Genomic DNA, 26,135 nt, shown 5'->3' on the forward strand with positions numbered 1-26,135 from the left:
TTCAAAATAGTCCCTTAGGTATGTACTTAATAATTTTAGTCTTTTAAGTATCAAAAGTTAACACTCTCACTTTTCATCAAATATTAGTGAACTCTATATATTTCTTAGATTTGACGAAAATTATGAGAAAAAAAGATATTAGCGAGGATATTTTGCTATTTTTATTATTTTTAAAATCTTATGTAACTTTTTGAGGTGTAATTTCTGCTAGTTTTGAAATGCTTTTAGTGTCTAGTCCAATATTTTATGTTGCATATTTTATATTTGGGAAAAGGGTCAAAAATACCCCTCTACTTTGGAAAAAGGGCTAAAAATATCATCCGAACTTATTTTGGGTTAAAAATACCCCTCTCATCCTTAAAGTTTTTAAATATACCCCTGTCTTGATGGAAATTATCTCCCAAAATAATCCGAAATCATTTTTTAAACCCGCTCCATCATTCAAACCCAACCCAACTAAATAATAACTCACAAGATCCCCTTATTCCCCTAATTCCCTCGAACTTCAAACCTACGTATTGGGGGAATAAGGGGATCTTATGGGTAATTATTTAGTTAAGTCGGGTTTAAATGATGGAAGGGCTTTAAAATGATTTCAGGTTATTTTGGGAGATAATTTCTGTTCACATATGTGTATATTTGAAAACTTTAAGCGATGAGAGGTAATTTTGACTCAAAATAAGTTTGAGATATATTTTACTTCTTCCAAAGTTATATGACATTTTGACCCTTTTCCCTTTATATTTTAATGGACTTTCTTGATAGCTTTAAATCTTTTTCCCACTATTTTCATCAAATCCAAGAATCCAAATTGTTAGGTATTGCACATTTAAAAAATCAAAATTGTACCAATTTTATCATTTTGTCTAAATTCAACAACGAAGACGTGTCCTCCAACGAGCTGCCTATGCTATTATTCACTGCCACGTCATCTCTTCTGCCTCTTCAATAAAATACAGATTCCCCTGTTTTTTCTTCACTAATCTTTACCAAATTATTCTCCTCTCTGATAATTATTACAACAATGGCCAATTCATCATCATCAACTTCAATTTCCATCTCAAATATTCAACTCCAAAACATAACTCACATAACAGATTACATTTCTGAAATCCAAACACACCTTAATCCACTAGACCAACACTCATTTTTCCGTACATTTAACGGTTTTTACCTAACTCAAACCGACATAATTCTACGTAACAACGTTCTTGATCTTTCTGGTACATTCACTTCATCAACACCACCATTAGCTTACATACGTGCTGGACCCCGTAACAAGATTTTCTTTAATCCTAGTGATGTTAAAGCTGCTATTGTTACATGTGGTGGTTTATGTCCTGGAATGAATACTGTTATAAGGGAATTAGTTGTTGGATTATGGGAATTATATGGTGTTAGAGAGATTTTTGGTATTAAAGCTGGTTATCGAGGTTTTTATACGTATGATCCTGTTAAGTTGAACCCGAAAATGGTTGATGATTGGCATAAAAGAGGTGGTACTGTTCTTGAGACATCGAGAGGTGGATTTGATTTGAATAAGATTGTTAATGCTATTCAAGATCATGGGTTTAACCAGGTATTGATATGTTTCTTTACTTTGAAATTGTGGCTATTTTAGTAATTTTTTTGATAATCGAGAAATGTGCACCCCACTTGTGGGATCACACTGAGTTTGTTGTTGTTGAGAAATCCCTGAGAACCAGTGGCGAATAACTGGCGCCAAATTTGAAACTTAAACTCATCATTCTACGTTTCTCCACTTAAATAAGAAGAAAATTACACGTTTTGCCCTTCAAAATAGCTGGTCTTTAATTTTTGGCCTTTAGCAATCGAACTTATCCGAACAACCAGCATAAGTTGCTTAGGATATTTTTAAAAATATACAGCTTTTGAGAATATTTACGTCACGTAGCCCAATATATTACAACATTATACTCCCTTCGTCTCAATTTATGTGGCACCATTTGACTTGACACGGAATTTAAGAAAGAAAGGAAGATTTTTGAAATATGTGGTTCAAAACAAGCCTTATATACATCATCTCATAAAGTTAAATTGTCTCTAAATAAATATAGAAAGGTGACATTCTTTTGGGACAGACCAAAAAGGAAATGGTGCCACATAAATTGGGACAGAGGGAGTATATCATTGTACCCGGGGAAAACACTATATGATAATGTATCAACCTTGAATAAAGTTTGTGATAGTGTATAAACATGTTTATACACACAGTATGGGCTACGTGGCTTAAATATTATCACACGGTACAATATTCTCGATCTCTCTAGAAGATTCCCTTCATCAACACCACCATTAGCTTATCTCCGAGCTGCTCCCCGCAATAAGATTTTCTTTAATCCTAATGGTGTTTATTGTTACATGTGGTGGTTGCCCTGGAATGAATACTGTTATTAGGGAATTAGACAATTAGTTGTTGGATTATGGGAATTATATGGTGTTAGAGAGATTTTTGGTGTTAAAGCGGGTTATCGAGGTTTTTATACGTATGATCCTGTTAAGTTGAATCCGAAAATGGTTGATGATTGGCATAAAAGAGGTGGTACTGTTCTTGAGACGTCTAGGGGTGGATTTGATCTTAATAAGATTGTTAATGCTATTCAAGATCACGGATTTAACCAGGTATTGATATGCTTCTTTACTTTGAAATTGTGGCTATTTTAGTCATTTTTTTGATAATCCAGAAATCCTCAGACTCCACTTGTGGGATCACACTGAGTTTGTTGTTGTTGTTGTTGAGAAATCCCCGAGAACTAGTGGCGAATAACTGGCACCAAATTTGAAACTTAAACTCGTCATTCTACGTTTCTCCACTTAAATAAGAAGAAAATTACACGTTTTGCCCTTCAAAATAGCTGGTCTTTAATTTTTGGCCTTTAGCAATCGAACTTATCCGAACAACCAAAGATAAGTTGCTTAGGATATTTTTAAAATATACGACTTTTTGAGAATATTTACGTTACGTAGCCCAATATATTACAACATTATACTCCCTCCGTCCCAATTTATGTCCAATTTATGTGGCACCATTTGACTTGGTACGGAGTTTAAGAAAGAAATGAATACTTTTGAAATGTGTGTCCAAAACAAGTCTTATATAAATGTATGGCGGTAAATCATCTTATAAATAAATATAGAAAGATGACATTCTTTTTTGGGACAGACCAAAAAGGAATGGTGCCACATAAATTGGGACAAAGGGAGTATATCATTGTACCCGGGAAAAACGCTATATGTAATGATTCAACCTTGAATAAAGTTTATAATAGTGTATAAACATGTTTATACACACAGTATGGGCTACGTGGCTTAAATATTATCACACGGTACAATATTCTCGATCTCTCTAGAAGATTCCCTTCATCAACACCACCATTAGCTTATCTCCGAGCTGGTCCCCGCAATAAGATTTTCTTTAATCCTAGTGATGTTAAAGCTGCTATTGTTACATGTGGTGGTTGTCCTGCAATGAATACTGTTATTAGGGAATTAGTTGTTGGGTTATGGGAATTGTATAGTGTTAGAGAGATTTTTGGTATTAAAGCGGGTTATGAAAATGGTTGATGATTGGCATAAAAGAGGTGGTACTGCGCTTGAGACATCGAGAGGTGGATTTGATTTGAATAAGATCGTTAATGCTATTCAAGATCATGGATTTAACCAGGTATTGATATATTTCTTTGCTATGAAATTGTGGTTATTTTGCTTTATTTTTCTTCTTATAATCGAGAAATCCCCGTGGCGGATAATTGGCGCCAAATTTGAAACTTATCCCCGCAACCAGCATAAGTTGCTTGGGATATTTTCAAAAATATACAGCTTTTGAAAATATTTACGCCGGGTAGCCAAATATATAATATTATACAACATTATATATCATTATACCTGGGAAAAATATCATACGTAATTTATCAACCTTGTATAAAGATTATCATAGTGTATAAAAGGTGTTTATACACAAATATGGGCTAAATCGGGTCATTTACACAAAGTATGGGCTACTTGGCTTAAATATTATCATGTGGTATAACATTCTCGATCTTTCTGGAACAATCCCTTCATCAACACCACCATTAGCTTACCTATGAGCTGGTCCCCGTAATAAAATTTTCTTTAATCCTAGTAATATTAAAGCTGCTATGTTACTTGTGGTGGTTTATGTCCTGGAATGAATACTGTTATATTGGGTTATGGGAATGATATGGTGTTAGAGAGATTTTTGGTATTAAAGCGGGTTATCAAGGTTTTTATATGTATGATCCTGTTAAGTTGAATCCGAAAATGGTTGATGATTGGCATAAGAGAGGTGGTACTGTGCTTGAGACATCGAGAGGTGGTTTTGATCGTAATAAGATTGTTAATGCTATTCAAGATCATGGTTTTAACCAGGTATTGATATATTTCTTTGCTACAAATTTGAAACTTAGCTCGTCATTCTACTCTTCTCCACTTAAATAAGAAGAATTACACGTTTCGTCCTTCAAATGGACCGGTCTTTAATTTTTGGCCTTTTAGCAATCGAACTTATTACAGCAACCATCATAAGTTGCAAGGGATATTTTCAAAAATATGCATCTTTTGAAAATATATATGTCACGTAGCCCAATATATAATATTATGCAACATTATATATTATTATACCTGGGAAAAACATTATACGTAATGTGTCAACCTTGTACAAAGTTTATAATAGTGTATAAAAAGTGTTCATACACAAATATGAGCTAAATCGGGTTTTTTACACAATGTATCGGATACGTGGCTTAAATATTATCAAAAATAGACCTAAAGTGTAATTTTCGCAGGTTACACAACATTCTCGATCTTTCTGGAACTTTCCCTTCATCAGCACCACCATTAGCTTACGATTTTCTTTAATCCTAGTGATGTTAAAGCTGCTATTGTTACTTGTGGTGGTTTATGTCCTGGAATGAATGCTGTTATTAGGGAATTAGTTGTTGGGTTATGGGAATTGTATGTTGTAAGAGAGATTTTTGGTGTTAAAGCAGGTTATCGCGGATTTTATACGTATGATCCGGTTAAGTTAGAGTTTATAATAGTGTTAAAAAAAGGTTTTTATACACAAATATGGGCTAAATATGATCTTTTACAAAAGCTATGTGGCTTAGCTATTATCATGCGGTACAACATTCTCGATCTTTCTAGAACTTTTCCATCATCAACACCACCTTTAGCTTACCTTCGAGCTGGACCCCATTTTCTTCAATCCTAGTGATGTTAAAGCTGCTATTGTTACTTGTGGTGGTTTATGTCCTGGAATGAATACTGTTATTAGGGAATTAGTAGTTGCATTATGGGAATTGTATGGTGTTACAGAGATTTTTGGTATTAAAGCGGGTTGTCGAGGTTTTTATATGTATGATCCTGTTAAGTTGAATCCGAAAATGGTTGATGATTGGCATAAGAGAGGTGGTACTGTGCTCGAGACATCTGGGGTGGTTTTGATCTTAATAAGATTGTTAATGCTATTGAAGATCATGGATTTAACCAGGTTTTGATATATTCTTTACTTTGAAATTGTGGTTGTCTTATTTTTTATTTTATAATCGAGAAATCCCCGAGAACTTGTGGCCAAATTTGAAACCAAGCTCCTTCTGAAAAATTGTACTTTTATCCTTCAAAAGGCTGGTCTTCAATTTTTATCCTTCAAAATCCAACTTAGAGCATAAGTTCTTGCATAAGTTTTTTAAGGATGCGGGCATAAGCTATTGGATATGGGATATTATTAAGCGAAAATACAAACTTATGTCCCGCGAAAAAGCTGTTTGTTACGAGGGATAAAAATTAAAGACCAGCACAAAAAAGGGACAAAAGTGCTAATGACGCCCTTTCTCTACCTTTCTCCACTCAAATAGTGGCGCACAATTTGAAATTTAGCCCATCCTTCTACCTTCTGCGCTTAAATAATGGTGCACAGTTTAGAACTTAGTACATGAGCTTGATATATTCCAAAGATCTGCACAAATATGACACTTTGCGGGTTTCTATTTAAGTTTTGTTATTGTTTAAGGAATTAGTGTAAATATGGCACCTCTGCACAGTTTGAAACTGAGCCCTTACGTTTTTAGCTTTCTCCACTTAAATAGTGGTGCAGGTTTCTAAATGAGGTGTTTATTTGTTTGGAACTTTCGTTGTCCTTCCACCTTTCTCCACTTAATGGTGGCACACAGTTGAAACTTCAGCTCGTTCTTCTATCTTTCTCCATTTAAATAGCAGGCTTTTGAATTTTAATATGCTCATAATTTGTTAACAACATCGATAGATAAATGTATATCATAGAAAAAAAAAAATGCTGTCGTAGGTATTGTTAGAAATTATTGATACAATATTATGACAACTGAAATTGGTGAGCATATCAGAGCTTGGTTTTGTTCTCTAAACAATGGTTTGGAAGTGAAATGGAATATGAACTTTCAAAATGTACACTACAAAAAAAAGCTAGACAAAAATCCAAATCTTAAAAACAGCCCGGTGCACGAAGCGTCCTGTGTTAGCGGGGTCCGAGGAAATCCAAATCCAATTTGGATAAAAAAGCTCTGCACCAGCCGGGAATCGAACCCCGGTCTGTACCGTGGCAGGGTACTATTCTACCACTAGACCACTGGTGCTGTTGATGTAATGTGATAAAAGGACGATTCAAATTATAGTCAACAAATTTAGTGGTTGATTATTTGTGTTCTATAAATAGTTAATATTATCCACCAACAAATTGATTAGTAGAAGAGTGTTGTAAAATGTTACTGGAAAATATGCTGATCTGATTTGGATTATATTGCTAAAACAAGCTGGTCTATGTGGTACATGGTTATTCACTTATTCTCAGGAATAAATGGTTTGTGGTGCAAATCTTTGAGCTTCCTCCTCTATAAATGATGTATTATCCATTTGAATGATCACTTGGACGCTAATTTTATCTCTATTTATTGCTAGCTAGTGATGGTGCTTATGGAATTATTTGTGTTTGTGCATTGTATTGTTGTTTTCAGCTTTACATCATAGGAGGAGACGGTACAATGCGCGGGGCAGTGAAGATATTCGAGGAATTAAAACAACGAAAACTGTATATCTCAATGGTCGGAATCCCCAAGACAGTTGACAATGATGTTGGCATTATTGACCGATCATTTGGGTTCCAAACTGCAGTGGAGATGGCACAACAAGCAATTAATGCTGCTCATGTAGAAGCAGAGAGTGCAGTAAATGGCATTGGGCTGGTGAAACTTATGGGTCGAAGTACCGGTCATATTGCACTACATGCAACTTTAAGTAGCCGTGATGTTGATTGTTGTTTGATTCCCGAGATCGACTTCTACTTGGAAGGTAATGTTGAATTATCTGACTCTCTCTCTCTCTCTCTCTCATGGTTGCAACTTGACAATACTGGTTAATTGCACTACATGCAGTACTGATGTTGATTGTTGTTCAATTACCGAGATCCTTCTACTTAGAAAGTAATGTTGAATTGTATGACCATCTCATTTACATACATATATTATGTACATATATACATACTTCTTGGGCGGTGACTAGATTTGAACCTTAGGATTGTTTTGCCTGCCTCAAGTGTAATGGTGTATAATGTTGAATTGTGTGACAATCTCATTGACATATATATATATATATATATTACTTCTCGGGTGGCGCTGAGATTTGAACCTAAGATCATTTTGCCTGTTCTGAATATAATGTTGAATTGTGTGAGAATCTTGTATACATATATATTACTTCTCGAGTGGCGCTGGGATTTACACCTAGGATATCCGTCCTGCTTTGGTAGCATGTTGTAGCTTGTTAAATCATGTCACCAATCTTAGCACATTTTTTAAGGAGTTGATTATACTATGTCTCAATAGGTATAGCATGTCGAATCGTGTGACCAATTTTAGCACATCTTTTAAGGAGTTAGTTATACTATGTCTCGATAGGTATAGCATGTTGCTCGTGTGACCAATCTTAGCAGATTTTTAAGGCATTAATTATACTATTCTCATGTTGAATCGTGTGACCAATGTTAGCACATTTTTAAGTTGTTAATTATACTATGTCTCAACAGGTAAGGGAGGGCTGTTCGAATTCCTCGAAGATAGACTGAAGAAGATGGGGCACGCGGTGTTGGTGGTAGCCGAGGGTGCAGGACAAGATATGATTCCGAGAACAGAATCCCAGAAAACAGAGAAGGACGAGTCGGGCAACCCTGTGTTCTTGGATGTCGGAGGGTGGTTGAAGTCGGAACTCAAGAATTGGTGGAACAGGGATCACCCGAACGAGTTGTTCACGATAAAATACATAGATCCTACATATATGATACGCGCGGTTCCTGCAAACGCAACGGACAATTCGTACTGCACTTTGTTGGCGCACTCGGCCATCCACGGAGTTATGGCAGGGTACACTGGATTTGTTTGTGGACCTGTAAATGGAAACTACGCATATATTCCAGTAGATGAAGTTGCCCAGGCAAAGAACAAAGTTGATACTAGAGATCATAAATGGTCTTGGGTTAGATCTGTTAGCAATCAGCCTGATTTCATCAAAAGTTGAAGCTTTTTGAAAGGCTTCGGTTGTGGCTCTTAACACTTGGACAATGTCCAGTGTTTTAATGATCTATTTTGGCACTCTCTTTGTCCACCGTGAGAACGGTGGTGTCCGGTCAAGTTGGCACGCATTTAGTCTATTTCATTGAATATATGTTGGCTTTCATGAGGCGTCGTATCAAGTATCCAGTTACTATGTATACCGCGTGTTAGGTATCGCGGGGTAACTATGTATACTGAGACTTGGATAGATAGGGAAAAATCACGTACTACTGTGTTGTTGCACTGATTTGAATCTTGATCTCCAACGTGTCGCACCTTTCGTCCCTGTTTCTTTGTGTATGTATATAACTTAAAAATAAACAAGGTTCATTAGTGTAGTAATGTAATGATAATAGTCTCTTGATAAGTAGTCAAGCAAGGAAGCTATCATTTACTATTTCTTTAGTCCTCCCCATTTCCCTTTTTATGAGTTTGTTTGGAAATTTAATTGCGATTGGTGGGTTGTGGGATGCTTTGATATGATTGTCAATATATCAATGTTCGCATGAAGCTTGTAGTAGGTGCAGTGTCTGATTTAGTTGAAAGATAGATCTTGAAAAGATTGGGAAATTATTATGTTAAGAGAGTAGGACCAAAGTAAATGAGGCTCAACATTATAAAATGGAATCATCATTAATTTATTGAAAAGACTTCCTTAGGACTGCAGCAGAAGTCCAAGAAAAAGGAAAAGTTTCAGAAAGGTCATTTTACTTTATTACAAAAGAATATTAAAGGGAAAAGGGTCAAAAATACCCCTCTACTTCGAAAAAAGGGCTAAAAATATCCTCCAAACTTATTTTGGGTCAAAAATACCCCTCTCATCCTTAAAGTTTTCAAATATACCCTTGTCTTGACGGAAATTATCTCCCAAAATAACCCGAAATCATTTTTGAAACCTTACATCATTTAAACAAATTGGTAAATAATAACCCATAAGATCCCCCTATTCCCCCAATACGTAGCTTTGAAGTTTGAGGGAATTATAGAGAATAAGGGATCTTTATGGGTTATTATTTACTTGGATGGGGTTTAAATGATGGAACGTGTTTAAATAATGATTTCGGGTTATTTTGGAAGATAATTTCATTCAAGACAGGGTATATTTGAAAACTTTAAGGATGAGAGGGGTATTTTTGACCCAAAATAAGTTCGGAGGATATTTTTAGCCCTTTTTCTAAAGTAGAGGGGTATTTTTGACCCTTTTCCCAATATTAAATTATGTTTTTAGTTAGGAAGTATCTCAATCTTGTCTTGTGTCACAAAAAGTTATTAGGAGCAAATTAAAGAATATGATACTTTGACAAGTTTAAGTGATGGTTTATAAAAAATAATTTAGTAATCCAACTGAGTAAGATTCTTGTTGTAAAAACTAGTTACTCAATTGATTTGATATGATTATCAATTTATCAATGTTCACACGAAGCTTGTAGTAGGTGTAGTGTCTGATTTAATAGAAAAATGGATATTGAAAAGATTGGAAGATTATTATGCTGAGAGAGTATAAGCAAGTAAATTGCCTAACATTATGAAATGAATCGGAATCAGTTAAGAAAACCTCACTGTGGATTGCAAAGGGGCAAATTTTATTGACTAGTATAATACAGGAAAGCTCGTTTCCCCAAAAATGGGTTAGGGGTGCCGGATATGAGTGGAAAATAAAATAAGAAACATAGAAAAGCCACTTTCATCTTTAAAGGGGCTTATGCTTTCCACAATTTTCTTATTTTATGAGGTCTCAAAGATTGAATTTAGACGAAGGAACTAACAAATTTTTTTATTTTCTCTAACACTAAGGTAATCCCAATTTATACGATTACTGCTTCAGGTTCTATTTCGGTTAAGCAATCAAAAACTATCTATTTTTCGGTCTCGCTTTAGCATCATATATCGCTCTCATATTGAGACCAAATCTAAGTATCTTATTATTTAATTATAATTAAATGATAGAGGTATATAACTTTAATTAATTTGATGTAAACGTATTTACCCTTGTAATATGCGTTCTCTTTTGTTGCGGTAGTTATTAGTACAATTATTATTGCTCTACTCATTTCACGTTAGAAAAAGTTAAAAAGATTAAAAGATCATGTTTACTTATTTTTTAAGCTATCTTCATATCACATGGATAATATTTTACGTTAGCTTGGATGTACATTTTTTTGCGCGGATTGCCCTTCTTTTGGGGTGGTCTTTAAATTTGCCCCTTATATTTGTGGTCTTTAAATTCTCGCTTTCGTATTCTTCGTCTTTAATTTTTGCCCTTAGGTGTTGCAACTCGAGCTTCGCGTAATATTTCCGCTCGAACGACGACATTACATAAATTTTTTTTAAAAAAATCAAGGCAAAGTTTGTCACAGTATGTCGGACCGGTATACACTTGTGAGAATAAAAAGTTATCTGGGACCCGACATACTCATGCCTTATGAGCCGGACTTGGCGTAATAAGTATACGGTCCGGCGATAACTCGGTTATTCCTTAACAAGGGGTGTATGCGCCGTCCCAACTTGTAAGCGTAATTTTTAGTAAGCCTTAACTAAAGTCTTTCCTAGTTATGCTTTATGGGGCATTTTTGGTTAAGGCATAACTAAAAATGCGCCCATAAACATAACTTTTCCTTAAAACGTAGACTTTCCTTATAAAATAAACATTTAGTTATACCTTAAGGAAAAGTTGGTCTTAAAGATACTTTTAGTTATCAAATATACAGAGCGACTTTTAGTTGATAACTAAAAAGTATGCCTGAAGTGAAACTTTTCCTTAAGGGATAAACTTTGTCTTATAAGGAGGAACTTATAGTTATGCCGGGTTCGGCATAAGTTTAGTTATTCCTTCAGGAAAAGTTTCGCCTTATGGGACATACTTTTAGTGTCTTATGAGGCACACTTTTAGTTGAGGCATAACTAAAAGTTTACGAAAAGTAAATATATATATATATATATATATATATATATATATATATATATATATATATATATATATAAAGCGCAAAGTCCGGCCCCCGGCCTTTTGGTTAAACATAACTAAAATTCTGTCGGTGGGGGCATAACAAAATTTAAACTCTGCCTTGCGATTTTTTTTTAAAAATTTTTGACTGAGTGAGAGTTCGAACCTGGAACCCATAAATTTTAGCCGAAAGACAAAATTTAAAGATTATAAATATGAGGGGCAAAATTTAAAGACCACCCAAAAGAAGTACAATTCTGCGAATTGCCCTTGGATGTACGAGAATATTTGCCCAAGTCCTAGTGGGAACCTTTTTTTTTTTTGGAGATTAGTAGCAAATTAGTGGTTGGAAATAGTAATCTAATAGTAAGTAATAAGAAAACAAACCAAACATCCTTTTACAAAATCAATAGAACCATGCCACGAGGCTTCTCTCATTGGGCTCCATGTGAAAGTATGTCGATTGCCACGTCTTAGAGTGTGTCTGGTATGACGGAAAATGTTCCCAAAAAAATTATTCTAAAAAATAAGTGATTTTTCAATTTTATTTTTATTTTTTATTTTTGCATTTTCACTATGCGCAATCGTTCGACCATTTAAAAGATAGAGTATAATTTTTCTATTTTTAATCAGAGATCTTGATTTTGAACGCTAGAAATAGAAAAACTCTACTCAACGGATTCATCTTAATGGTCCATCCATTTGCCTTCTCTTTCGCTGTTACTATGCTTTTTTTTGCACGGATTGCCCTTCATTTGGGGTGGTCTTTATTTTTTGCCCTTCAAATTGGTTGTCTTTAAGTTTTGCCCTTCGCCTAATATCTCGAGGTTGTGGGTTCGAATTTCAGCTCAGTAAAAAAAAAAAAAATCGCAAGGCAGAAGTTGTAAAATTCTGCCTTCAGGCAGAATTATGCCCAAGCAAATTCTACCCGTAAGTAAGGCAGAATTTCGCTATTTTCTTTATTTACATAATCAATTAAACGACCATTAAGAGGTAGATGTAAGATCTGCGTACATTTAGTTTTCGCTAAACCTCACGTATAAGATTACACTGAGTATATTATATTAATATAATTAATTAAAGACCACCATTTTGAGGGCCAAAAATTAAAGACCACCCAGCGAAGGACAATCCTGCAAATTGGCAGTTAATATGTGGTGTCAACATTAGCCAACATATTGATTACGTTGGAGAAGAAAGTCTTAAAAGATGTCTTTGTTTTTTTTTTGTGCGCAGTACTACTAACCACTAAACCAAAAAAAAAGACATTCCGTATAGTTATTATTTTAATATTCAATTAGTGAGTTTCAGATATTAAATTTATAATAGGAAGTCTATTTTCCTAAATATAATAATTAGCGACAAAGAAGCTCTAACTATCAACCCTCACCTTACACCTCAACCACGGTTATTATGACTACTACCTACTCTTGCCATGCTAGTGCACACAAAATAAATATCCTCTGCAACATTCATATGATAAAAAAAAAAAATTAGTTTAAACTTGTATTTAACTTTAATGATATAATTTTGTAATCACAAAAATATTAATATATTTAAGATTGATAAATCTCAATTTTCTTTATTTACATAATCAATTAAACGACCTTTACGAGATAGATGTAAGAACTGCGTACACTTTATTTTCGCTAAACCTCACATGTAGGATTACACTTAATATATTATATTAATATAATTAATTAAACACTATCACATCAAATTTAATCCAGGAGTTGAACCATGCTTATAACATTACCGACTTCAATGTGAATACAGGAGCATGACAAGATACTACATTTGTCTGTATCCCAAAGTTACAAAATAGACTGACGTTGTGTATTTGGACTGTCTTTTTGAAAAAAAATATTAGTTACTCTTTATATTTTAATTTTTACAATATGGTTTGATTCGATATACAAAAAAAAAAATTAAAAAAATCAAACTTTATGATTTTAAAAGTAAAATAGAAGTATGAAAATAATTTACTTCAATTATAAAAAATATAACATTCTTTTTTAGGGAAAACTAATTAAAAAAAATAGTGTCATACAAATTAAATGAGGTTGTACACAAAGGCGTGACATCATAATCACTGAAATGAAAACTATAATGCCTAGTTTGAAGTTTCAGAGGTGAAAAAAATAGTAGGTTATTCTTTTCTATCTTATCAAGTCTGGGTGAACTGAGTTATTACATGGATCGATAAGGCTGATCAGACAGAGTCATCCGATATCTATACAGGTGGAAGGTAATGGTGAATATAGCTATTCGATACATGTGCAGATATCATATAAAATTAATATAAGTGTGTGTAAGTTGACTCGGCACCATGATCATTCAAAAATAATGGTAACGGGGTAGTATTATATAAATTCTTACATTTTCTTGTAGGGCATTTTTTCTGCTGAATTTCAGTACCAGCTATTCTCTTCATCCCAATTTATGTGGTATAGTTTGACTAGATATGTAGTTTAACAAAAAATGAAGACTTTTGAAATTTGTGATCTAAAACAAATCAGAGGTATCTATGTAGTTGTAAATTATTTTATTAAGAGTAAAAGAGAAAATTTGAAGTTAAATTATTGAGAAAATGACCAAATGAACCCCCAACGTATAACCAAATTACCAACTACACACCTATACTATACCCCTATTACTCCCCAAACTGTTTCGAAACGAAAATATTACACCCTTAAAAAGCCGCACCCGTATGTGTTGGCAGGCGAAACACAAGCACTTGACACCATATAAATTGAGACAGAGGATTGAATATTAGTTTTAAATACCATATTTAAAATTTGAAACCTATAAAATTAAAATTTTGACTTCGCCTCATGTTAGTTTATTTGCACTTGTCTTATAGGGCAGTTTCTCTGCTGAATTACAGTACCAGCTAATATTTGTCATTCTGCTATACAGTCAAAAAAATATCTGGCTCCTCACTACACATTGCAGCTGCCAAGATAAGCCGACATTACAACATTAAACATCAACAATCTCATAATAACATAGTAATATACCCACAAATCAACTGACAAGTATACAAATAGCATCTATCAAAAAAAAAACAAGAATCTCCCTTTCTAATAATTCTTCTAAAAAAATCTCACCTAAAGATCTCACACAGTATTCAGTACAAACTTTGGTTAATGAACAATCAACCATTTTTGCATCTTACCTGTTTATTAAGTTTCAAGAAAATGGCTTTAAAAAAGACCCTTTTGTTCTTTCTATCTGTTTTGTTAGTGAGGGTAGTGGAATCTGATATTGGAGTTAATTGGGGTACAATTTCTTTACACAAAATGTCACCTTCAACTGTAGTTGATCTTCTAAAAGAAAACAAGATTCAGAAAGTTAAGTTATTTGATGCTGACCAAGATGTAATGAAAGGTTTAATGGGAAGTGGACTTGAAGTTATGGTTGGAATACCAAATGATATGTTGGCACTTATTAGTTCTTCTACTAATGCTGCTGATTTGTGGGTTGCTCAAAATGTTTCAAGATATATGGTTAAAGGAGGTGTTAATATCAAGTAAGTGTTAAGTTCTCTTCCTTTTATGTATTAGTACTTAATTTGCTCTTTTTCTTGCCTTTTTTGCTATATTCTTTTAGATTTTTCAGGTTGCTAGTATTTGCCAATCTTTGTAGGATTACTTGAGTGAGATTATATTTTAGTTATGGTAGTATGTTTACTTTTAGATTCTATGCTTTTTAGGAGTCTATTAGACCTAGTATAGAGAGCTTCTAGCACTTTTCGGGTGTGTTCGGTACGAAGGAAAATGTTTTTTAGGCGGTTTCTTACTTATTTTCTTGTGTTCGGTATGTAAGCAAAAACATTGTCCTAAAAGCATTTGTATATAATCTAGACAAACACTATGAGGGTGGGGTAAGGGTGGTGGGGATGGGGTTGGCTATGGGGTAGTGTGGGGCGGGGTGGGGGTGGTGGGGATGGGTTGGCTATGGGAGTAGTGTGGGGTGGGGTAGGGGTGGTGAGGATGGGGTTGGCTATGGGGTGGGGTAGGGGTGGTGGGGATGGGGTTGGCTATGGGTGTAGTGTGGGGTGGTGGGGACTGGGGATTGGGTTGGCTATGGGGGTGCGGGTGAAGATGAGGTGTATTGGAGGATGGGGAGGACACAATCAATATGGAATGGCTTTAATCACCAATCTCCCCAAACAAAACAATCCCTTATTTGCTTGATACTTGTAGCAGTGTTGTTAGTGAGGGTGGTGGAATCTGGGATTGGAGTTAATTGGGGCACAATTTCTTTACACAAAATGTCATCTTCAACTGTAGTTGATCTTCTAAAGGACAACAAGATTCAAAAAGTGAAGTTATTTGATGCAGACCAACATGTAATGAAAGGTTTAATGGGAAGTGGGCTTAAAGTTATGGTTGGAATACGAAATGATATGTTGGCACTTATTAGTTCTTCTACTAATGCTACTGATATATGGTTAAAGGGGGTGTTAATATCAAGTAAACTTCTAACTTTTCTTCTTTCTTTGCTTCATTTTTTCAGGTTATTTCAGCTGGTAGTATTTGCCATTGTTAGGAGGATTAGTTGAGATTATATTTTAGAGTAAAAGTCCTATGCTTTCTAAGAGACTTGTAGCCCTAGTATAGATTTTTTTATGCCAGTTAAAAGTATAGAGGTTACCCTGTGCGCACCCGAAGGGTAGCGGTTGCGGGTTCCCATGTCATCAGAAGTATAGAGATCTTCTAGTAGTTCTAAGTTCTCTTCCTTTTTCCTTTCTTCTTTCAGCTGCTAGCATTTGCCAATCTTAGGAGGATTAGTTGAGATTATGTTTTAGATATGTTACTATGTTTGCCTTAAGTTCTATGCTTTCTAGGAATTCTTTTAGCCCTAGTATAGAATTTTTATGCTAGTTAAAAATATAGAGAACTTCTAGTACTTTTCATTTCTATTTGTAATTTTATTTTGAATAATGTTGGCATGATGAGTTTAATTGTTAAACATGATAAGTGAGGATTCCTATTGCCGACCTAACTTGTTTGGGACTAATGCGTAGTTGTCGTTGTTGTTGTAGTATTTGCCAATCTCTTTTGTGCATTACCTATGTTATGCTGATTCATGTCTTTACCTCTGTGTATCTGCTGATAGATAAAATGAAGGGTGTTGATTTCTTCAAATATTTGAACCAAACTTGTTCGTATACATGGTTGTTGTGGCTCCGAATTGTGATTCTGTCTTTGAAGTTCTTAGAGTAAGCTATTAGAAGGTGTTTATGATGTGTTACTTCTGGCAATATCCTGTTGAAGATCCAAGTACATGTTTATTTAAATGTTATTTCCTTTATTGTTATGTTAAAGATCCACGCTTTGATTCATTCAGAAAGTATCTTATGGACATATTATTACAACCAACCATTCTGTTGGGCTCAAGAAATTCCTGTTTTATATTTAGCCGCACAGGAAAAATCATCGTGGACTAAAGTAACCAAAATTTAAGCCATTCATTGTAGTTTTTTATGCAAAAGATATAACCTTCCTCACATACTCGTATCTAAAGTCTATAATAAGAAACAAATTTGGAGGGATGGAGAGAAAAAAAATATCAATACTTCTTCCCCTAATAAACAACATAGCATGTCAGCTAGTGCTGGAATTTCATTTGCCTTTAGCTTGCTGATGTGGTGGTTTGCTAAACTACCAATCATATGGATCCTGATGATCTTTTGCGGGATCACCGACACCCTTTGCCTTTCAGCACCAATAGAATTTGTGTTGAGATCTTTCTACCACATGTTCCGTTGATATTTGATCACGGAAGTGTTTCCTCTTGCGATTGGGATTGTTGAGAAATCTAATTTTCAGTTACTGCTTTCCTTTTTTCTCCAAAAAGAGGAGAATGTCTAGAATCAACAAGTTTTACCTCCTGTTTATAGTGCTTAACTAGAGTAATATACATCTATTAAGTTAGAGTTGTCTATTCCGAACCACCAGTGGTTTGGTCCTCCCGTGAGCAGCTTAGCATTAATTGATCCACTAGGTATAAGGTATATGGTGGAATTTACAGTGGGAATCAGATTAGATACCAATTACTAGTAGCAGTTCATCTCAAGCAAAGTAAATTGGTCAATAGTCTTCATTATGGTATATGTCATAAGTGTGGAATTTATCTTCTTATGTTGCTGCAAATTTGTCTCTAATATGCTTAGGTTCAGATGAATCCAGATATGCCTTTAGCTTTACATGACAACTTGGAGTACTTCCTCAAAAAAATAAATAAAAAAAATAAATAAATAAAGGCAACTTGGAGTTTCCTTTGTTTCCCTATGGATATATGTTGTCATTTTCATACTGTTTTTGTTAAGAGCATCTTCTCCAACATTACTTTAAGATTCTGGTGTGCTGTTGTTTCCTTGTTTTACAAGGTGCCTTAATATTATGAGTAATATTAAATGGTTCGGTAGGTCAATGCTGGACAAAAATCAGCTTTACAGACATGTTATGTTTTTGGTTCACATTTTCGTTCAGTTATGTATATTGATACTGCATCTTTTCTGGTGGTTTCAGCATGTACCATGTCATACTTTTTTTCTTCTCATTTTCTCTCTCTTTGGCTAATGACAGCTAATACATCAACACAGGTACGTTGCAGTTGGCAATGAGCCTTTTCTTACAAGTTATTCCGGTCAGTACCAATCATACGTCGTCCCAGCTATGACGAATTTGCAACAGTCTTTAGCTAAAGCAAATCTTGCTAGGAACGTAAAGCTCGTAGTCCCATGCAATGCCGATGCCTACGAATCTTCCCTTCCATCACAAGGAACCTTCCGACCCGAATTGACTCAGATCATAACCCAGATGGTTTCACTTCTCAACTCTAACGGTTCACCATTTGTGGTAAATATCTATCCATTCCTCAGCCTATACGGAAACTCAGACTTCCCTCAAGATTATGCTTTTTTTGAAGGGACTACACATGCTGTGACCGATGGGTCTAACGTCTACTATAATGCGTTCGATGGAAATTTGGACACGTTAATAGCCGCCCTCGCAAAAATCGGATACGGTCAGATGCCTATAGTTATAGGAGAGATCGGCTGGCCTACCGACGGAGCAGTTGGTGCCAATGTTACGGCTGCACGGGTCTTTAACCAAGGGCTCGTGAAACATGTTTTGAGCAACAAAGGAACTCCACTTAGGCCCGGGGTTCCTCCGATGGATGTTTATCTTTTCAGTCTTCTAGACGAAGGTGCGAAAAGCGTGCTCCCGGGTAACTTTGAGAGGCACTGGGGGATCTTCTCTTTCGATGGCCAGTCGAAATATTCATTGAACCTCGGAAATGGTCTGTTAAAGAATGCAAAGGACGTTCAATATCTCCCATACAGGTGGTGTGTCGCGAACCCCACCAAAAATCTTGCTGAAGTAACGAACCATGTTAAACTTGCTTGTACTTATGCGGATTGCACGACACTCAATTATGGAGGATCGTGTAACGGGATTGGAGCGAAAGGTAATATATCGTATGCATTCAACAGTTATTATCAACTGCAAAAGCAGAATCCGCGGAGCTGTGATTTTGATGGGCTCGGGATGGTTACGTTCTTGAATCCTTCAATCGGAGAGTGCAGATTTCTTGTTGGGGTTAATGATCATGCTGCTAGTGATCATCATGCTGCTTCATCAGGTTTTAGGTTACAGAACATTTGGATATCAGTGTTATTGATTATTATTATTTGGGATGCTTGGTTATTCTTGATGTGATTTGGAGGTTTTGGTTAGTGGGAGTTTTCAGAGTTCCATCATTTGGAGCTAGTAGCTGGTATTAAAACATGAAATCATACTGCATAGGGTAGGTCTTATAGTAGTGTTAAGTAGTTTGAGTATTCTGTGTACAACTTATGTATGGGACTTGATGATTTATACTCAAGAGGTAGACATTATATAACTTATAATATGAAGTTCCCTCCCAATGAGTTGTCTATTTATTTCCTTCGGAATCTACAACTACTGTTCAGCAATATGCATGTAACACTTTAGGCCAGTCTCACATCGGCAAAATACAAAAAAGATGTTGCAAGATTTAAACCTCAGTGATGTGTTTTAAAAGTCTTGCAAGCTCGAAACGAACTCTGCATGGCAGACCTCAGTGTTTATCTATGCAAGATCTACATATTTAAAATGACGGTGAAGCAAACTTCAACTGAAATCTTCAACTGAAATCTTTAGTAACATAATACTCTAGGCAAATCAACAAAATACAGGAGAGTTATTGAATTTATAAAGAAGCAAGCGCTAGACCTTAGTGACACGTTTGAAAGTTGTACGAGCCTAGTATAAAAGTAGATCGCTACTGGGATAGGCTGTTGCACATATATTCAAGTTCTAAATTTAGATGTGGCATTTTATCCACGAAAGTTAACCTTCAATCATTATCTTGATACTCTTGTTCCCTGTCACAAAGATGAACACAAATCACTCCAACAGATTTATTCATCAGATCAGCAGTACCCCAAGTTTATTGAAAAAATGACTTAGGAGGGATAAAAGGAGAAAATTGGACATAGATTTGTCAACCAAGACAAAATTGACTCTAACAATATAGGGCCTAAACTCTCTCAATCATTCATGATGTTACATTTAGCTATTTGACGGAGCTTATGCATTAGCACAAGAATAAGGCTACATTCAAGTCTTTGTTTCAGTTTTTCTTCACGATCGAAGTTTAGCAATGTTTTCAATAGCTGATAGTTGCAGGGTGAACCTGCCAGACCAAATTCACTAAATATCTATAAAAATATTTTACTATGAACACAGCTAAAACTGTATAATAACAACATATCGTTATAGGAACCGATAAACTTTAAATCCTAAATCCGCCTCTAGCCGGCTAGCAACCATGGAAACATCTACTCTTTTCTTGTTTCTTGCCATGAAGAAAAAGAGTACACTGAAGCACTGCAAAATCCCAGCTAATAACTAGAACAAAAGAATGATACACTAAGAAAGAAAACATCAGTTGCTGGCTGATCAACTTTTGTCCATGCCCTTTAGTGATACATGCAGAACCCTCCGGATAAATACCTGACCACAAACATACATGCATTTAGCGTAAATGACGCCTGTAGGAAACCACCTTGGAATAAATCATCTTGTGGCAGTCGAAATTCTTATTTGTGTGAGTAGATCAGAACTAAGATGATGAAATTACCAGAAAAATGCTCTTCTTGAGCCATTTATGCTCCCCTTCTAAGTTTGACTAGTTTAGCCAAGACATTCTCAAGGGGAACTCTCAGCTTGCTCTTCTTAGTCTGCAATTTTTCACAGTAACATCAGACCATTTTAATACAAGGCTAAGTACACAAATTAAATAAAATGGTATGGACAGAGCACAACATGCATAGAGTTGCCAAGAACCTCGAAAGATAGACTCCATACATTCCAAAATATGTGGCACTTTTCGCTTTGATTCAAACTGTGTCAACTTTGACCAACATTTTAAAATGTTTTTTTTTTTTTTTGGGTCGTATTAATATGAGAAGAAGTATAACTTATAGTACCTCTCGTATAGTTTTTGAATATATAAATTTTAATTTTAAAATATTGAGTTGATCTAATCCAATTTAGATTCAAAGATTAGTCAAATTGACTATCGGAAACGGAAAGTGCCCCATAAATTGGGACGGAGGGAGTCGCAGTTAGTGCTGTCGGACACCTACAAATTGGCTGTGAAACCAATGATGCAACCATTCTACAAAAGCTCAAAATTGGAAACATATTTTGAAACCAAAAGCAATAATTCCTTTTTCCTCCTTTTTTGGGAATAAGTGAAAAACAGCAGTAATTTTCCACATATATCACTAGCTCTCTATGTACAAATGAGCATGAACCGTGTGTATGAGTGTGTAGTTTGCGGCTCATCCTTTGTTAATATCAAGATAGAGGGTCTTTAAGAAACTAATTATAGCTTTTATGGTCCTTGTCTAGTCAAACATAAAATTCACTCAATAACAGCAGTTGGAAGCAACCTCAACACCCAAATGTATTCATTATTTATCTGCCAAATCTGAAGAAGTTGGAGGATGTACTCTTGAAATGTCAGATTGGAACTGATAAAGCTTTGTGTAGCATGTCTTTAGAACAAAATCAATATCCAGAATATGATTCAGAATAGTACAGTCCATACCTAAATTTACCAGTTTCAAAAAAAATAAAAAAAATATATATATATATATAATACAGTCCATACCTTAAACGAGGGAACAAGAGCAAATATTTCATCAACAGATTCCACGTGAAAGTTGGCAATCATGCAGAGCTGCATCCATAAAACAAATCAAAAATGAAACATTGCCTCACATGTAGAAAATCAAAGTATTAACAGGTCGAAATTCGATACCTCCCCATCAGAAACGCCATACGCTTTTAGAGGCCTGATCTGAGTTAAATGAAAACCAGCACTAGAAAATTTTCAAGAGACAATTTATACCAAGCCATACAAAAGTTCTTTTTTAATAATAAGAGAACAAGGATACTTGAGTATTTGTTTGACAGCCTGGGGATCATCGTAAAGCTTGTTCCTTTGTGCATATGTCAATCCCCTGTCAAATGAACTGGTAGCAAACAAACTCAGACACTACGCATATGGGTGGCAAAATTAGCCCATGAAAACATGATCCACCCAATCCGTCCAAATTTGGACTGGTCATTGACCGGCCCATTTATTAGCTTAGCCCATTTTAGCCCAACCCATTTCAGCCCATCTAAAAAATGGGCTGATATGTAGCCCAAATTGACCCATAAGGAATCTAGTCAAAATATTATCAAAAAGACATTTGTTTTATATATGTTATATATAGCCATAAGAAAAAAAAATAGTTCAATTAGGTACTTAAAACATTATAAAAGAACAAACAAAGAAATTAAAACTCAGTAAGAATTGCGCAGATCGGGTTATGACCCGCTTTTAAACCCATTTTAGCCTCAAATAGCTTTTGGGTGGGTCATTTATTGACTCAGCCCATTTTGACCCGTCCAAATTCAGCCCAACCCGCCCATTTGACACCCCTAACTACACAGGTTAATTCTCATATTCCGGACAAGAAAAAGGCCAAAGGCCGAAAATTCTCTCTTACGCAGGTAGTTTTATAGTTGGATCTTCAGACAATATCACCATCTGCTCTTGGCATCTTTGCAAGATAGCAGCAGCTTCACAGTCCATCAGGCATGTTGTTTTGTCCGGAAGTTCTGAATATAAATCAAGAGATTTTTAGAAAGAAAATAGGAATAGAATTAACGCTTCAGTAACCTACTCCTATTGTAAGTCATTTACTGCTCGATTTACCAAATGCAATAGACACAGAACTAGCAAATCAACACTAGGGTCCTAGACTAAGGTCCAAATCTCAACTTTATCTAAATACATTAATTTGCTTTCAGAGTTACCTATTATTCTGAGGGTTCACTTAATATGTGATATTACTGTGAAGAATAAACTTTGAATCAACTGTCTGATATCTTATCTGAAGAAGACCCTAAATATACAATGCGGAGCAGAATTTTCAGATAAGATATCAGAGAGTTGATTCAAAGTTTATTCTTCACAGTAATATCACATATTAAGAGAACCCTCACAATAATAGGAAACTATGAAAGCAAATTAATGTATTCTGTCCCGTTCTACAAACGTGACATTGGAAGTATTTTAATTTTCGGTAGGAAAGATTTTACCAAATAAATTTTAATAAATATTCACATGATACTTCCCTAATAAAATAAGGAGGGTCTGCTTTCCAATTTTTTTTTTTTTTTTTTTTGCTTTCAACTAAGTATAATTATTAACATGAAAGTCAATATGTACTTTCGAGGTTGATTGGAGGAGCATGTTGCAGGGGCGGACTACTTTTTTCGTTTTATAGGGGCAGCCAAGAGAGGTTATATAAACTTGAAAGCGTAGATCTACTTAAACTTTTCCTGCATCGTATAATATGCTGCAACACACGCTTTAGATAAGAGATCGATATTAAGGGAATAGGCAAAAAAGAAAAGAAAAGAAAAGTTAGGTCGATTTGGGATAGATGGAACAGTGTTTAAAATTCTGAAGGCAAAGGAGCAAGAGCAAAACGAATGATTCTATAATTCTAAAAAGGTAGAATAGGAAGAAAATCATAAATGAAATAACAATTGGCAGCAGATATTTCCATTAGCAAGTATCTGAGAAGTAAATTATATTTTCATGTTCAGGCTGTAAAAGAGAATAAGGAACAAACGAAAAACCTTGTTCAACTCTGAGCTCAACAGGACCAGGATCTTTTGCTTTTTGACTTTTACTACCACTGCCAGCTTTCTCTCCTTTCCCGCCTTTGCCGGAATCACCTAGGAAATGACAATATGCATATCAGGAAGAGAACAATTCCAGCATGTTCCCATCATCAATGCCAACCACGAAAGAACATGACCAAAATCACAAAGAAAACCATAATTCACATTTCTATAAATGCATACATGGAGGGCATATGGAATCTAACCTTTGAAAGATGGTATATCAGCTTTTCCATTTGATTTTGTGGAATTGGTATCAAGTGATCCTAATCAATGGTACAGATCGAGCAATGTCAATAACATTCAAGCAGTAGATTCTAAGAAGAATGATTGAATAACGCATATTCAAAACAAAATCTTTTTTTTCTTTCTTGGCCGTTTAAACAGGTGAAGTGACATCCATTTGATACCAGTAAATCAATCTAACCTTCAGAATCAAACTGAACTCTCCTTCCTCTTTTTGACTTCGCAAAGCTATCATCCTTCCCTTTGGATGCTATGGAAAAGATGTCAAAGATGCGTTGAGAGATCAAAATATACAAGGATTTCTGAAGTCAATGTATCAAGTTAAATATAAACGAAAGACAGATATTTCAACTGCAGTTTGAATGTTTTAAAGAGGAATTAGAATGTTGAGATCCCATAAATGATGGAATTAATGGGATCGTAATTACCTAAATAGAAGCTATAGCTTGCATAATTGTAAAATTTCCATTATGGGAAGCTAAAGTTGGAAGTCGTAGTTTCGTTCACCTCCGTACAAAAAAAAAACAACTTCATCCAATGTCCGATACTAATTTCATCCCGACGGGTTATACTATTTTGACCCATTTTGATCCGATTGTTTGATAGGTCATTTTGGTACAACCCCTTGATCAAATCAACAAATGGGTCATGACCCGACCCATAGACTCACCGAATGGGTTGGGCAGGTTGGGGTTGATTTTACCACCCCTAACTACACAGATACCAAGTAACTCTATCCACCAAGGCTTAGATAGACGGAAAGAAATCAATGTGCTTCCGATCAAATACCGGAAGGGCAAAGGGTAGCCCAATGCACAAAGCATCCCGGTTAGCAGGGTCCGGGGGTGTGATGTGGCCAGCCTACCCTGATGCAAGCATTAGTGGTTGCTTCCACGACTCAAACTAATGCTTTATTTTTTTTATTTTTATTTATTGTTAAGAAAAGTAGTAAATGAATAACTAGTACGCAACAAGCACCTAGGGGTCTGTGTTACATTGGAAGGCATCTATAATCACTAGAACTAGGAAAAGTCACAGAGGAAAAAAAAACAACATACGCCGTAAAATACAACAACTTACCCAATGAAATCCCACAAAGTAGGGTCTACATGAATAACATACCCAGTGAAATCCCACAAAGTGGGGTCAAGGAAGAGGGTAAAGCGTACGCAGACCTTACCCCTACCTTGTAAAGGTAGAGAGCTATTTCAGGTAGACCCGTGAGACAAGGACAAACAATTCAAAGCAGTATAAAAAATCATGAAAAATTACTATAAAAAGCATGATAAATCTATCTGGAAAAAGAAAGAGCCATAACTACCACAATAAGGAAATAGGAGAATTATTTACCAGGAGATTTTCCAGCATTTGGCATAGAAAACCCTTTTCCTTTGTCAGCCATTTTTTCCCACTGTTCACAAAACCATAAAACACCAAAAAAAAACAATCAAGAATTTACCCTTTTAAGAAAGAAAAAAACCCAAGCAGTCAAATTAACAAAACTCAACAACTACTAGTATTTATGCATGACTTTTTTTCAAGAATTTAAAGGGTTTCAGATTATCAAAGCACATGCAACTTATAAAATGCAAAAAAAAAAAAATGTGGATTAATAGTTGAACTGGATGTATTTAGCTCTATAGCAAATGATCAAGAACTAGAGAAAAAACACGGAAAAAATTTCAAGATTGAATTACCTGATGAAGAAGAACTGAAGTTCAATGGGAGAGTGTTAAGGCACAAGAAAATGAAGTAGCCTTAAATGAGCATATAAATGTACCAACTTTTTTATTTTTTTATTGACATAACTTATAATATATAGTATTAAATTAGGGTATAGGTACGGTGATGTGTCACTCTCCATGACCTAAAATATCATTTATTTTTTCGGGCAATTCGCAGAATTGCCCTTCTTTTAGGGTGGTCTTTAAATTTTGCCCCTCATATTTGAAATCTTTAAATTTTGCCCTTCGCATAAACCCCATGGGTTCCAGTGTTCGAGCCCCCACACAAATAAAATTTTAAAAAAATTCGCAA

At 35.2% G+C, this 26,135-nt stretch overlaps 3 protein-coding genes and 1 non-coding gene across 4 annotated transcripts; 2 read left to right on the plus strand and 2 right to left on the minus strand.

The window, feature by feature from the left end:
- The first annotated feature begins 905 nt into the window (after positions 1-905).
- On the plus strand, positions 906-9,012 carry LOC132060341 (ATP-dependent 6-phosphofructokinase 2). Its single transcript, XM_059453343.1, has 3 exons — positions 906-1,579; positions 7,029-7,362; positions 8,096-9,012. Exons 1-3 carry the CDS (start codon positions 1,025-1,027, stop codon positions 8,581-8,583), a joined length of 1,377 nt encoding a protein of 458 aa, XP_059309326.1. The 5' UTR covers positions 906-1,024; the 3' UTR covers positions 8,584-9,012.
- On the minus strand, positions 6,580-6,650 carry TRNAG-GCC (transfer RNA glycine (anticodon GCC)). Its single transcript has one exon. It is a non-coding gene; the product is annotated as a tRNA-Gly (tRNA).
- A 5,592-nt stretch (positions 9,013-14,604) lies between the features above and the next one.
- Positions 14,605-19,504, plus strand: LOC132060342 (glucan endo-1,3-beta-glucosidase 6). The gene is made up of 2 exons (XM_059453344.1): positions 14,605-15,094; positions 18,176-19,504. Exons 1-2 carry the CDS (start codon positions 14,712-14,714, stop codon positions 19,293-19,295), a joined length of 1,503 nt encoding a protein of 500 aa, XP_059309327.1. The 5' UTR covers positions 14,605-14,711; the 3' UTR covers positions 19,296-19,504.
- Positions 19,505-20,296: 792 nt separating this feature from the next.
- Positions 20,297-25,606, minus strand: LOC132060343 (DNA-directed RNA polymerases IV and V subunit 4-like). Its single transcript, XM_059453345.1, has 10 exons — positions 25,449-25,606; positions 24,280-24,348; positions 24,059-24,118; positions 23,808-23,906; positions 22,667-22,778; positions 22,067-22,144; positions 21,931-21,964; positions 21,781-21,849; positions 20,743-20,842; positions 20,297-20,615 (listed from the first exon to the last, which is right to left on the minus strand). Exons 1-9 carry the CDS (start codon positions 25,498-25,500, stop codon positions 20,768-20,770), a joined length of 648 nt encoding a protein of 215 aa, XP_059309328.1. The 5' UTR covers positions 25,501-25,606; the 3' UTR covers positions 20,297-20,615; positions 20,743-20,767.
- Between the last annotated feature and the right edge of the window lie 529 nt (positions 25,607-26,135).

Source organism: Lycium ferocissimum, chromosome 6 (genome assembly GCF_029784015.1).
Source record: "Lycium ferocissimum isolate CSIRO_LF1 chromosome 6, AGI_CSIRO_Lferr_CH_V1, whole genome shotgun sequence".
Lineage (NCBI taxonomy): Eukaryota > Viridiplantae > Streptophyta > Magnoliopsida > Solanales > Solanaceae > Lycium > Lycium ferocissimum.